The following is a 14,732-nucleotide window of genomic DNA, read 5'->3' on the forward strand; positions in this document are numbered from 1 at the left end:
AATTTTAAAATTTGACTTTTCTTTTCTTAAATAATGAAATACGTAGCTATAATGAATGGGAAATATATAAATTTATTAAGCACTTTATACTTACCGCCCTTGAGTCGAGGCCGTCGTGGCGTAGTTGGACGTCTCACTATACATACGACAGGTGATTGATTATATTTAAATTATTATCGTTTCGACGGCGTTGAGTTTTGCTATTCAACATATAATGTCTTGAAAATTGGGTGGAAAGTGCCGGTAGGGACGAGTGTCTTAACGCTATTGTCTTACTTTACCTGTTCAGTGAGAAAAAAAGCTTGAAGCAATTTGTTTTTGTTTCATACTCGCTAATAATAACTTATATGTGCAAAATTATATTTTATAATAAAGTAGACACTGTTTATTGCCTTGGATGCCGTTTCATTTGACACACACACACACCGGCTTACTGATTCGCGCACTATGACTTATGACTTGTGAAAGGTTTACTAAAATAGTAAAAGTAAAAGAAGTTATTCTTATAATAAATATAAATCTAACAAGATGTGTTGTCAAAATAATGTATCTATTGTTTTAGCGAGTACAATACGTGATTGTTTTACCTATGTTGTTTGATTTGACCTGGCCTCTCAATAATAATTATTATTACAAATAAATATTTATTTAGATTAATAGAATTCCATGTACATAAATAAAAATTTTATCAGTTCTTTAGTATCAAAAAAAGACTATTTTTTTAAATTTACATAAGTGAAAAATGAAATTATGTGAATTTTTAAAAAGGAATTCTTTGATTGACGTAATTGAACGCCGCGGTTTGTCTCGATACTAGACCGAATAAATAAAAATATTAAATATTCAACTTCTTAAAGCGGGAATCGAACCCACAACCTTTCGCGTTCACAGTTACGTGCTTGTGTCTGCGCCGCGTCGGGCCTCATAAGCCATGACCTTAACTACTTAATTACAATAATAAATTAAACTATGAAGGTCATTTGCTTTACTATTAAAATATGTTGTTTTATGTTTTTGTCCGTATCCGCTTATTTTTTATTTAAAATTGATCTTAAGTTATATCAAGTTAATTAAGTAATTTACGTAATTTAAGTTTAGTTAATTGAAATATTTAAAAAATACGTTCAAAATTTTAAAATTGCGTGGACATATCAAGCTGAAATTAATATAAAAAATATGTAGGTATATATAATGTCAACAACGCAAGACCTATTGGGCACCATTCAACGTGACACTGGCGAAGTGATTTTGTGCTCAACTGGCACGCTCGGAACGCCATAATAGAAAGAACAGAACAGAACAGAACAGAACCTATTGGGCACTTCCCGAAGACCAGAACAAATACCTACAGAATTACACAGTACAAATGAAGAACTCCTTATTATCCGGAGAATTATGTACTGTCTCACGGCTGAGTGAACTCAGCTCAAATATTTTTCACCATAGGATGTTTGGGAAGTTGGAAACTTTTAGGCTCTTAGGGAATCTCTTCCTATTAAAAACTGTATCCTATCCTATATCCTTGACCGTTTTCATTCCTATGCTAGATTGTTCTGGCTCATGTTACTTAGATTAATCACCAGAAATAGTAATTACTTGTATATCGTACAGATATAAAGTCTCATCATTAAGTTTATTTTTGGACTGAGGAAATACGACCATATAACATACTAGGTACTGTAATTAGTTAAAATGGCTAACCGTAAATGACTGATGGAAGTTACATTCTCTTATCCTCCTTTACACTATCCTTTACTTCTTTCTTTCTTGGCGACGAACTTCTACTCTTCACTCCCAGCACCTCCGTTCCTGTACATTCAAAAAGTATTAGGTATCTAGTTCTTAATTATATAATATTGTGTGATATTGATTGTGTAATGTGATATTAGGTATATAATGTTTCTATATATTTATTTATATAAGTATATATATTCATGCATGCATTTTATTTGCATATCTATATATTACACAGTATTTTTCATTATAAATATCTTTCTGATATTTTTAGCTTAGGTTATGAACTTGACATTTCCGATGCATCGATATACCTACCCAAATATGCAAATAACTTCCGAGTTTATTAAATAGTCGTCCTAAATCCAATATTTAGTATTTTTCAACCGGTTTGTATATTGACTGGTTTGTATTTGTCATACAAATTATCTATCTAATTTGAAAACTATTTCATATTACACATACTTAGATAAACAAAGAAAAGTTATATCCAATTAAACATAGGCTTGCCTGATCTTGTCTTACTTATTCGTCGTGTATCGTGAGAGCGTTTATAGTTGCGTGGTAGTGGGTTCAATCCTCCCCAAGCATAATAAAATACTATATCCTTCTTTTTTTAATTTGTCGTTCTAGCAAAGTGCAGCATTGAGTTTGGTCACTTAACATACAATGTTTCGAATTCTTGCGAAACTTCAAGAACAAAGAATTTTGACACAAAATTATCCATAGCTATTCTGCTAAGCGGGATATAGCCTGAAGGTAGAAGTGGTGTGAACCCCCCAACGTTTTTTTGAGTACGTCCTATTGGTGCTACATGTGGCTTGGTTCTTTTGATATAAGTTATTATATAAACATATTTTTTATATCTTACCGAAAAGCAATAATAATATCATTATATACACGCTTCCTGTTTTGTATTATTTTTTTCCTTAATAAAACTATATTAAAGTAAGTATATGCGCACATATTATACGAGTAATACGTTATTAACGTCGATTTTACTATTTAACTTGATGCTTACATAATAATTAAGGTTATTCGTTTCATTGTCAAGTTTCACGACTGCCTATAAACCAGTTTTCAAGTTTATTTCTTTTAAAAAATAACCTTAAGGCTTAGTAATTCGAGATCATAAGTTTTAGTTTCGTGGTTCCGGTAACATGTGATTTCCGATCGTACGCGATGGATATTTTTCGTTTTGTATTTTTGGTGTATTGCACATTCTGTTTAAATATTAGAAGTTCTAGTGGCATAATTAAGTTAGACAAGATATTTAAAAACTTTGATTTAAATTCAGACGCTTTTTTGGATTCTGTGCAGTTGTTACAGAAATATAACTACCCTTCGGAGACCCACACCGTAATCACCGACGACGGGTATAAATTGGACGTATACCGCATACGAGGAAAGGGGGCACCTGTGTTACTAGTTCATGGTATAGCAGACACTTCGGACAGCTGGCTGGTGCTAGGACCGAAATATTCTTTGGCTTACCAATTGGCAGACGCGGGCTATGACGTCTGGCTTTTCAATGCAAGAGGAAATAGATATAGCAAAAAACACACCAATAATTTACCTTCAAAGGTATATTGGAATTTTAGTTACGAAGAAATAGGATTACAAGATTTGCCTGCTTCTATAGATTATATACTATCCATCAGAAATCTCTCAAAACTAACATATATTGGATTTTCACAAGGCACCACAGCGATGTTCGTGATGTGCAGTATGCGCCCCGAGTATAATAGTAAAATTGAGCATGCCATTTTGCTAGCTCCAGTAGCTGGGTTACGATATTTAAAATATCCGTTTATACGTTTTTGGTCGAAAAATTTAGACCGCGTAATGTCATGGGCTGAGAGTAATCAATTGTATGAAGTTTTTCCATTTAACGAAAGTTTTAACAAATTTCACAATACAGTTTGTGATGTGACGTCTCCGTTCAGGATTATTTGTGAATTGGAATATTATAAAGATTTTGGATTGATACCCCTTACTAATCTGGTACCAGAGAAATTGCCAATATTAACGGCTCATTTGCCAGGCGGCACATCTGCTAAAGTATTCTTTCATTTCGTTCAAGGATATTCAACACAAAAATTTCAACGGTTCGATTATGGGAAAAGAAAAAATCTAGAACTGTACTCATCTTCTTCGCCCCCGGAATATGATGTTTCAAAAGTTAAGGTGCCGATGACTTTATTTACAAGTGAAGTGGATTGGTTTAGTAATAACAAAGATGTTCAAATATTATTAAGTGAACTTAAAACAGTGCAAAATTTGGTATATTTCAATGAATCTCTTAAATTTTCACACCTTGAATTTGTTTATGGGTCCAGAGTGAATTCTTTAATTAATAAGCCAGTGTTAAGTATTTTAAACAGTTTATAAAATTTTATAAAATATAAAATTTTCTTTTAAAACATAATGTATAAATCTAAGTCAGATTCTTATCAGATTTTATCTGGAGTGCTTCATCTTTATTATCCATAGAAGAAAAACAAAGACTAAATAAATAGTTTTAACATAAAAATGAATATTGTTCTTTACAACACCATAATTTGTGGTTTTACCTTGATAGAGTAATTTCAAATTTGTATGGGCTCTAAGATGAATGGGCTTTGTATATTGATGTCATTGACATTTTGTGGTGCACTATTTTGGTAATTGACTAAAAATGGATAGAAATTACGTGATAATTGAAATCTTGTCATATTTTAAAAGGTGGTATGATTTTTTATGAATGGACTTATTGCTTATTGTTATTTATTTCGATCAAATGCTATTTATAATATCATTTCCAGTAAATAAATATAATAATTATGTATAATATATACCTATTTATATAAAGACAAAAATGTATAGCAATCATAAGTACATACATTAAATACATATATAAATCGACGGTTTTGGCTATACCTTCCCCCCTCGTGTATACGGAAGAGCAGGTACAACAGGCAAGGCGGCGTCGAAAGTAACTCACTGTAGTATGTAGATTTATACATTAGATAAAGCACTGACTTGATGCCATCACGGGATAGCCGGTGATACTTCTCTCACTTGTTTTTACGTCACCAGCGGTTAGGTAGCTTATGTGCGTTTAAATGGCATACATATTTTTAATATATATTAACAATATTTAAAAAAAATATTGTATACAGATAAATAAACTTGATATTTAAAGAACATTAATGTGCATATGTTCATATATTTTATTCACACATTACATCAGCAGAATATTTTGTGCATTCGACAAGGTAAAGCCGAAAACATTTAATATTCTTGAAAGACTGCGGCCATGGCCTTAGTTGTTGGGATAGTGACATTGTATATATATGGTTAAATCAGATAATTCTGTTAATAATACGTGGGTGCTCAATGTTTTTCGGTAGAAAATAGACATCTAAGTCAAAAGGTAAAAACCTATACAAAATCATTTTTAATAAGCTAAAAACAAACGCTATAAATAGTAAAAAATATTATTAATTGAAATCTACAATCTATACGATGCAAATAGACATCTAAATTGCGAGAGCGAATTCCAGCTTTACCTTTATATGATGTTACATCGAACGTATCTAATTGAAAAGTGGACTTGGCAGCGGGTACAATGTGAAAAAAACTAGAGCAAAACAAACTAGAGTATTGGTATGAGTTCGCATACCTGTGTGTGTGAACGCAGGACCAAAAATTAAAAAACTCGATCTGTCTGCCGGTGTCGGGAACACACGTCCAGTTCGGATTGCCTCTCTACACCCAATTTAACGCGGAAAACACTCGGCTTTGTCCGGATAATAAACTCGATGGGCCACGTTGGTTCGTTAACAGCCTCTTCTTCATTGTCACCTCGACTATTGACGTTATAATTGTAGGCGTAAGGGTGTTTGCATGATTAAATGTGGAATCGGATTTCACTTATCGATGCTATTAAGTTCATAAATATGTCCATCGTTTTAAATTAACATATGAAATGTCCGAACGCATTTATTAGGTAGTTATATTAGTATTACTAAAAGCATGACATACTTTTTTTGCGTGTAGCAGGGTAGGTAGAGGGAACCTAGTGTTAGAACACTCCGTTCCCCGCTTTCCGCAGGATAAGACAGAACTAAACGCCATGCTTTGAATTCTTACTGGACTAAGGAAATGTAAATATGAATACATAATAGTTTATTCCCCGAGTGGGAATCTAATTGGGCACAAGCGTGTGACTGTAACACGATGTTTATGGGTTCGATTCCCATTCGGGGGAATGACTTATTATGTTTCAATATTTTCATTTCTCCGCTCTGGCCCAAAAGCTCCATAACTCATCGGTTGTTAATATATATTAATCGATGATAGTGATATTAATGAAGTACATTCATATTTCGTGTTTATAATATTTTTTTAATTCTCAAGTTTGCTCGCTTATAAAGAAAACTTAAATCTCTCTAAAAAAGAAATAATCTTTTATAAGCGCCACTGTACGTTATGTATTTTGTAGCAATTGCAATAATATCCCTTTATGTTAGAAATAAATCTCAAATAACAGATACTTTCGAAGGTAAATAAAAATAATTGAATCAATTTTGTTATAAAAGCAAAGAGTACACATTATAGATATTTTATTATCGTTTAAACAATTACTGAAACTTCAATATTTCAACAAATAGAGGCAACTCAGTTAAATATTTCAAAATATTTCAGCAAATTCAGTTAAATATTTCAACAAAGCTTACTAAAATACAAACTGCCAGGTTATATTATTTTTCAACCAAATGATTGTCCGCAACGGCAACCAAAAAAAAAAGGTTACAACAACCTGCAGCGCGTTAAAAACCTCTGGTTCACAATCCATGTTCTCGTTGGGCAAACCAGAGATCCGTGTTTCTATTTCGATTACTGGAATATTGAAAATAAAATATAGCCGCTATCATATTTCCACGCGACAGACGGAAATAAAGCCTGCCGACAAATCGACGGCTGCGTCGCTTCACGCTCTCGTCGACAAAGAATTGGGACTCTATCTGTAATCTTTCAGTGATTTATTTATAGCATATATATATAATCGAAAAAGTATATAAGTAAAGGGGGAAATAATGATTAATATATTACTGCATCATAGTACTAAGGCTATATATTATTCGTAGCATGATAGTGCGTTCGATCCCCAATCGAAGAAATAAAATATTTATTTATTTAAAATTTATTTCTCCGCTCTTATCTTGGAATTTCGCTACTCTATACGCAATGCCTCCAGAATTCGGCGGAAAAGAAGAAACCAAGTGTCTTAACATTAAGCTCTCTTTGCTTACCCTGCTGTGTGCTGGATATAGTCAATCTGATTTAATTCTGATTTTTTAATCATTTTGCTGCTGTGTATGGAACATAGAACTAGTGAACGTAATTGTATGAGAGCAACATAACCCCATTTCAAATATAGGGAACTATTATTAATATTATTAGTTTATTATAATAGTTCAATATTGTAATTTATTTATTTATAATTTATATACATATGTAAAAATACATATATTTCATAGAATTTATATATTTAGTAAGTATTCATATTTAGTATATTTATATGAAAGCACCCGTCGTCGACTGCAACTGTAAGGAGTTGTAAAATTTACTCCTACCCTCTTGTCGAGGGCATATTTTTTAACTAACAGTCGATGCTTGCCACTCGATGTGGTTTTCTCAGTTATTTCTTAATATTATTGTAATTTTCTTAATAATATTGTAATATATATGTTTGTGGTTGACTTTTGTATAAGCAGTGTCGTGATTTACTATTTGTGTTCAAACTTTATGTACTTTAAAGTGGTGTTGAATCAACTCAGTGTCAACGGTAAGTAGACTTTTTATTCATCTCCATCAACACTACACAAATAATGAACAAATGGCAACGTTAAAATTATTTAATATAAAAAATGTATATTTGCTAAGGCATATATTTTTTATAATACACTTAGTTTTAGGTTACCTGTCTAAGTTGTCTAACTTATTTTATTTCCTCCATATCGTTGTCCTGAGGCTTAATGTATTTCCCTTGATTCGATTTTAAACGTTTTCATCTTTAGCAGTACGATCCAAGCCACGGTCATCGCTTAGGATTAGGAACTTATAGTAAATTTTCACATTTTACCTTTGTATTTGAATATCATTTTGTATCAATTACAGAGATAGAAAAACCTTTATTTTTCGTATAATTATGTGTAATTCATAGTCTCAAGCATTATTTAAGTGTAATATTTTTCATCAACAAGAGAATACGGACTTTAAAAAATATCAATTCCCTACAAAATATGCAACGTTTGTCAAAAATGTCCTCTCATGTGAGGATTTCCAAAATTTGTAATGATATAAGTAAGTTACAATATGTCTAAGCTTATAAGAGAGATAATAAAATGTTTAAATGAGTGAATCAAAACAAATGTATTATACGTTCGTTAAAACTATAAAAACTGTAAAGTCATAGAAACGCTTCAAACCAAGATAGGACAATAAAATGTACTTGATGCCTCTATTAAAGAAAGAAGATAAGCTTTTCATGTTACATGTGCAGTTCACAATTTTCAAGCTAGGCTATGCATTTTGTGACTAATTATAAAAGAAGGACCAAGAAAAATGAAACTTATTTTTATAATTTCATTAACAAAATTAAAAAATAAGAAATGTATAAATTCTTCTATTTCTTTTTCTTCTCCTTTTATAATTTTGTCTGATGTGTCGCTTAATTTTCTTCAGCTTCATTCTCTATCCCGCACATAGCAGAGAAAGTGGGGGGTTTTAAAACATAATTCTTATGATTATTATCAGAAATTAAGTTTCAAATCTACTGGTGCCTTAATATAATACGTTATGTATATAATAATTAATTACTATAATCTAATATGCTACTTGTTTGTTCACGTACGGTGGTCTAAATATGTTCATGTTTAATTAGTTAATTAATGATGTAAGCTGAGATATCACCTAAGGTGCACAAATTATACATATGCATTATATTTACATATCTGAATAAATAAAAAATAAAAAAGGGAAAACCATAAATCAAAATTAAAATTTCAAAATTAAGATTTATAAGAATTCTTATTTTACTTTGTATCACCAGAGTGGGGAAATGTAAATAATTTAATTAATTTAGGTGTAAATATTCTTAACTAAAAATCAACAAACCCCCCCCCCCCCCCCCCCGTATTATATCTATGTAAAATAATATCAAAATGAAATATAAGAACTTTACAAATTGTGGTCTACATTGATCTGCGGTATAAAACGATACTGATACTGAAATTAAAAAGATTCATTTAATAATAATTATTTTGCATGCGAGTTTAACTTTCATTTAATAATTAATATTGTAAATTTGTAAATTTGTTTTTAATATTCCGTCCAATTTGATGTGTTTATATTTTCGCTAGCATTAATGATATGTTTCACAAAATTATAATTTAATTTTAAAATCACGTTCACATATGGAATTTTAGATGTTTTAAACTTTTAAATGAGACTCTTAATCGGAAAGCACTGATCGCTTATATTTTTACAAATATTTAGTACATCTTTGGAAACTGTATGTTGGCCTCAAACCCACCACTCCAGAGGATAAGACGACAGCCGTCTTCTTCGTTGTTCCAGATGTAATGGTTGAGTTTATCCGCTGTATGCTCACACACAGACGATCTTGTTGTTGTTCATTGTTGATATCAGAGATATTTTTTTACTTCACTCTAACACTGATTCTTCTCTTTGTGTGTCTTATATTCTTTTTTTATATAAAAGCTACAATGAATATAATTATGATATTTAAGTATATGGAGAATTATAATATTACTAGCAATTTGGCTATTATATAACAATAATACCTATTATAATATTAATATTAATTATTCAGATCATCAGAATAAAAAGATTACAAACAAAATAACATTCTGATAATATAATTTATATACTATAAAGTTTCATCTACATCAGTTGTTCTTGCGTAAAAGTGGAACAAACATCCATCCTCACATTTATAATATTAGTAGGATTATATAATTTTTGTAATCATTTTTAAAGAAATGCAATTTTAACATGACATTTTAATAGAATATTGAACAGTCTGTTCATTGGATGTGGGCCAACAGTAACAAAAGCTTCGTAAGCTAAACTTGCCAGCTTATAGGACATTTGGAAAGTTAAACTCAGGTAAGGAAACTTTCTATCATACGTTTAAGGGAAATTTATTACTTTAATACTCTCTTTAATGTAAGTAAATGTATATAATATTAATAGTTTATAATAAATTATAAAAAGGAGATCTGTGCCATCAAGCCAAAGAATAAAATTTCAATAAATGTCAATATATCGAGGCCTTTGTGGCGAAGTAGTACTAGTTTGTGATTAAACGGTCGTGGGTACGAGTCCCACTCGGCTAATGAATTATTTATTATTTTCTTTTTCCTCCTTCTGGTAACAAGACAGAGTATGGCGTTGTGTTTCGCTAGTTATGTTAGAAAGTTAGCTGTAGTAGTTATATTAAATGTAGCTCTGTTACAAAATAAGAAAAAAAAATAAAAGTGGGATTTTAACCAATGGGCAACCATGGACCTCGTTCACGCAGCAACTGTAACTACAAATAAAACAAACAGAAAACCCAACTAAAAATTTAACACAATATATTGACACTGAAAAGCAGCCGTTTATTTCTAAGAGTTATATTCGTCGCGCTATATGTAGAGTTCATTCTAATTTGTTTAACACGATCTTTCGGTTCACCGATCTCGTGAATCTTTCACTTAATTAACCCTTTCAGGGGGCTGCCCCACTTCAAAGTGTCGTAAATAAAATATAATGTGTTATACACTGTGACCGATTGAACCGATGTGCCTAGTGAAGCGTGTTCTCCGCCCAGCTTAACATGTAGACTAGTAATGCTTTGAAATATCACCTTTGTACTAATATTGTTTGTGATAGTTAAACGTACGAGAATCTCTCGCTAGCTTTAGCGAAGATTTTACTTTGTTAATTACGATGGTACTTTGTGAATTTTGTTTAATTATATTTTATATTTATTTACTAACCACTGAAAGAATATTGAAAATAGTTATTGAAATTCGTTAAGCGCTTAATATTTACTAATTTCATGGTAATAGATTATAATAATCGAATTGGTAGTAGATATTATATCTGAGAGAGGTCGTCGTGGCCGGCGGCAGAAGGGTGTGACTGTAACGCGACGATTATGGGTTCGATCCCCACTCGAGGAAGTGAAATATTTATTTACGTTTATATTTCCATTTTCTTCGCTCTGGTGTCGAGGCAAAGCACGGCGTTGAGTTCGGCCACTAAACATGCAATGCCTCCAGGTGAACCTTATGCTCGTTTGCCTTGTCTATTCTCTATTAATATTTATTATATGAATATATACAATATAATAATTATATTTCTTCATAGAAAGTCTATATATATAAACTCTATATATATAAATTTAGCAAAAGGTAAATTTCAGCAGCGTTCTATTTAAAATATTAATGAATATTGAAAATTCTATAATAAATAATATTAATATATTTCAGCGTCTGTTATTTTGTGACAGAGTAATTGTTTTGCATATCAAATAGTCTATATATAGAAAGTCAACCATATCTTCCATCAACAGGTGTAAATATAGAACTGGCATTATAATATGTACTAACCGGTCATATGTCCAGTAGAGGACGACGAGACTGATGATGATGATGATGATGATGATGTCAACGGGAAGTACAACTTATAGAAAGTTGATAAATTTAAGTTTGCGCGTATATGCACTAATTTTGTAAACTATAATTATAAGTTTGTCATAATATTTTCTATGAAATATCTATAGGTTTTCACAAAAAAAGCTTAACACTTATGTTTCTAGGTTTCATAGTATTTCAATACAATAAAACTAATAGAATAAAAAGTATAGCCACTTCTAAAAGTTTATAGCAAATGCACTTTCAGTAGTGAAAAGCTGTCTATAACCTATATAATACAATTAGCGAAAAAAGCTTTTAAATTGTAAAGCTGATAAATTGTAGATGAATATTGATTAAAACCTTTTAAATTCTTTGATTTTAAAATATATACATTCGTGAATCTTATTTGCCTTCCAAACGATTTCAAAAAAAAGACAACATTTAATTTATAAGATTAAAAATGTTAAATTATTTTTATATTACTTTAGTTAGTTTTTTTTATCTTCACGCTGAATTTCGCATATAGGATAGGTTGAGGAAAGCCAGGGTTGGGGCACGGTTGTTTCGGTAAGTACCTGCATCAGGTTGCACGTCGGGAGATGTCGCCGGTGTGCCATGAGTGTGATGCCTCCGTGGATTCGGCGCATCACACTCTGGCTGAATGCCCCGCTTGGGCCCCACAACGCCATGCCTTGATGGCGGTAGTGGGGAGGGACCTCTCACTGGCCAGTGTGGTAGGGGCTATGCTGGACTGTGAGAGGAGCTGGTCTGCAATGGTCTCCTTCTGCGAATCAGTAATCGAATTGAAGGAGGCCGCGGAGCGGGTGGGCGAGTCCAGCTCGAACGCAGATTCGCTCCGCCGCCGTAGGCCAGGGGGTAGAAAAAGGCGGTATGCGCATCTTCTATTCCCCCTACCCTAGAGGATTTAGGGAGGATCAGGGGGATCTTCCTGCAGGTTATCAAGGCTGCGGATACCCTAGGAGAAACCCCAGGGCACCAAGGCGTCGTAGTAGCATGCGCGAGCGATCCTGCGGCGTCTCATTTTGGTGGAGAGGGTTTCCGCTGGGGTTTAGTGGGTAGAATCGGTTTTACCGATGAGTCCCACAGTACCGCTCATCCGTAAGGCACGCCTTCCATATGGGCGGTCTGCGTAAATGCATTTCCCAGCGACAAAAAAAAAAGCCAGAGTTAAGACATTTCTTTCACCACATTCAACCGAATATTCGAGGCATTGAGTATTGAGTAGCGAAACTCAACACCGTGCATTGTCTTATTACCAGACCTAAGAAATGAGAATATTAACAAATAATAATTAATTCCCAAGAGTGGGAATCGAACTAACAACCGTCGTGCACGTTTGTGCCACATATATAAATTCTTGCTACTATCGTACTCTATCGATTTGGTTTTAAAGATCACGATGTGCCAGTTTCATCTATATAAATGACAAATTAAATAATCAAAATGTGATATGCAAATATACATTATTTTATAAGCAACGTTCATATTTTAATTAATTTAAAATATGTTTATTTTAATATAGCTTTTAAAATAATATTATACTTGTTTATTTTAATTCACGTTAAAAGTTACTAGAGTGTGGTCCAAAATAACATTTATACAAGTAACATAATTTTATGGGTAATTAATTTATTTGCTACCGCTGTTAATTTAGAAAGTTTGTGTGGTTTAGTTTGGTAATGGCACATGAAATGCTGTTAAAATAAGATTAATTTTGTTTCTGCGGAAACCTGCCTTGTTTCTATTGTATGAGGTATTATTAATATGGGAACTGCACAGAATGTACTAATAATGATCAATAAAAATCAGCTTCACGCTGTTTCCCGCACACAGCACGGCAGAGGGAAGCTAGTGCTAAGACACTCCGTTCTCCACTTTCTGCCGAATTGTGGAGGCGTTGCGTGTTGAGTGGCAGAACTCAACACGTATTCAATTATATAAAAACATTTACAACCTTTGTGTTCCTACCATATTTTTTTATTGTTACCAAATTCTAATAATCACTTATGTTTTAAAATATAAAATTAGTTTAAATAAAAACTTGTAAAATAATTACAAGGTTATTAAATATGCCGAAAAGTATCCACATTTTTTCTCTCTCTCTCTTCTTGTACAGTATAATATATAAAGATCTACAGCCAACAATATTATATAATATATCACTCAGAATAAAATAAATAATATTTTTGCTATTCTCATTGGAGAAATTCACTTTGAGAAACTACGTTTTGAACTAATACCCTGTCATCTAGAAGTTGACCTTTCTGACATAGAAAGCTGTTGGCTTTAGAGCTGTAATACGATGACAACTTGGTGCTATCTGTTTAAGCTCTAAAATATATTGCCTTATATATTGGATAGATTGTATAGTGCTTTTTATCTAACACGTTCTAGACTATATACGCGACGGTTGTGAGTTTGATTGAGTGAAGTTGATTCCTACTCGAGGGGATGAGTTATTAATTTTAATAAATAATGTTAAAAGAAATTAAATGATATATAAAATAGTTATATACCTCAAAGTTAAGTAACTAAGTATCACAATCGGTAACTCCTCAGCCCCGAGTTCAGAGGTAAAGAGCATGTAACGCGGTATTAAGCGGGTTGATGAGGGCAGAGCAGGTTCATGAATTATTAAGAGGCCGCGACTACAGATGAGTCTGCTGTGGCTTCGTTTTTAGATGGCTTTGAGAGCAGAGTTTGGTGCCGTGTGTTTTATGCAATGAAACTCATTAGACGACGTCCAGGCACGTGAAAGCTTTAATTTAAATATTAACATATATGATGTAAATAGTAAATAAAAAGTGATGTTTTTTTTAGCTTAATTTTTTTTTAGGGAAAATTGGGAACCTAGAGTTAAGACACTCCGTTCGCCAATAAAACACTTTCGGCCAAATACTTAGGGCGTTGAGTGTTGAGTGGCGGACCTCAACGCCGTGCTTAGCGTGCACCAGAGTGAGAAAATAAAAATATTAAATATTTTATTCCACTTGTGCCTCTTAGTATTTTAAGGTTATATATATCATTGTAATCATAACGTTATTTACTTAATTTTTTATTATTAATCCATCAATATCAAGTTAGTAGTACATCATACATGATCATCACCCCCTTTCTTCGGCCACTTTCACTTCACACATGACGTGTTGAGAGGCGGACTTCAATCTCACAATTGTGTTACCACATTGAAACAACTATATTATAATAATAAATAAAATATTTGAAATTTTAATACATAATTATCCAATTATTAAATTTCTGGTTTCTGTTTTTATATAGACT

At 32.3% G+C, this 14,732-nt stretch overlaps 1 protein-coding gene across 1 annotated transcript; it reads left to right on the top strand.

The window, feature by feature from the left end:
• The first annotated feature begins 2,724 nt into the window (after window positions 1–2,724).
• LOC146538262 (lipase 1-like) lies at window positions 2,725–4,125 on the top strand. The gene has a single exon (XM_085187170.1). It carries the CDS (start codon window positions 2,917–2,919, stop codon window positions 4,123–4,125), a length of 1,209 nt encoding a protein of 402 aa, XP_085043296.1. The 5' UTR covers window positions 2,725–2,916.
• Window positions 4,126–14,732: the final 10,607 nt, after the last annotated feature.

Source organism: Heliconius melpomene, chromosome 6 (genome assembly GCF_056956725.1).
Source record: "Heliconius melpomene rosina isolate 202511_hmr_F chromosome 6, ASM5695672v1, whole genome shotgun sequence".
Classification (NCBI taxonomy): domain Eukaryota; kingdom Metazoa; phylum Arthropoda; class Insecta; order Lepidoptera; family Nymphalidae; genus Heliconius; species Heliconius melpomene.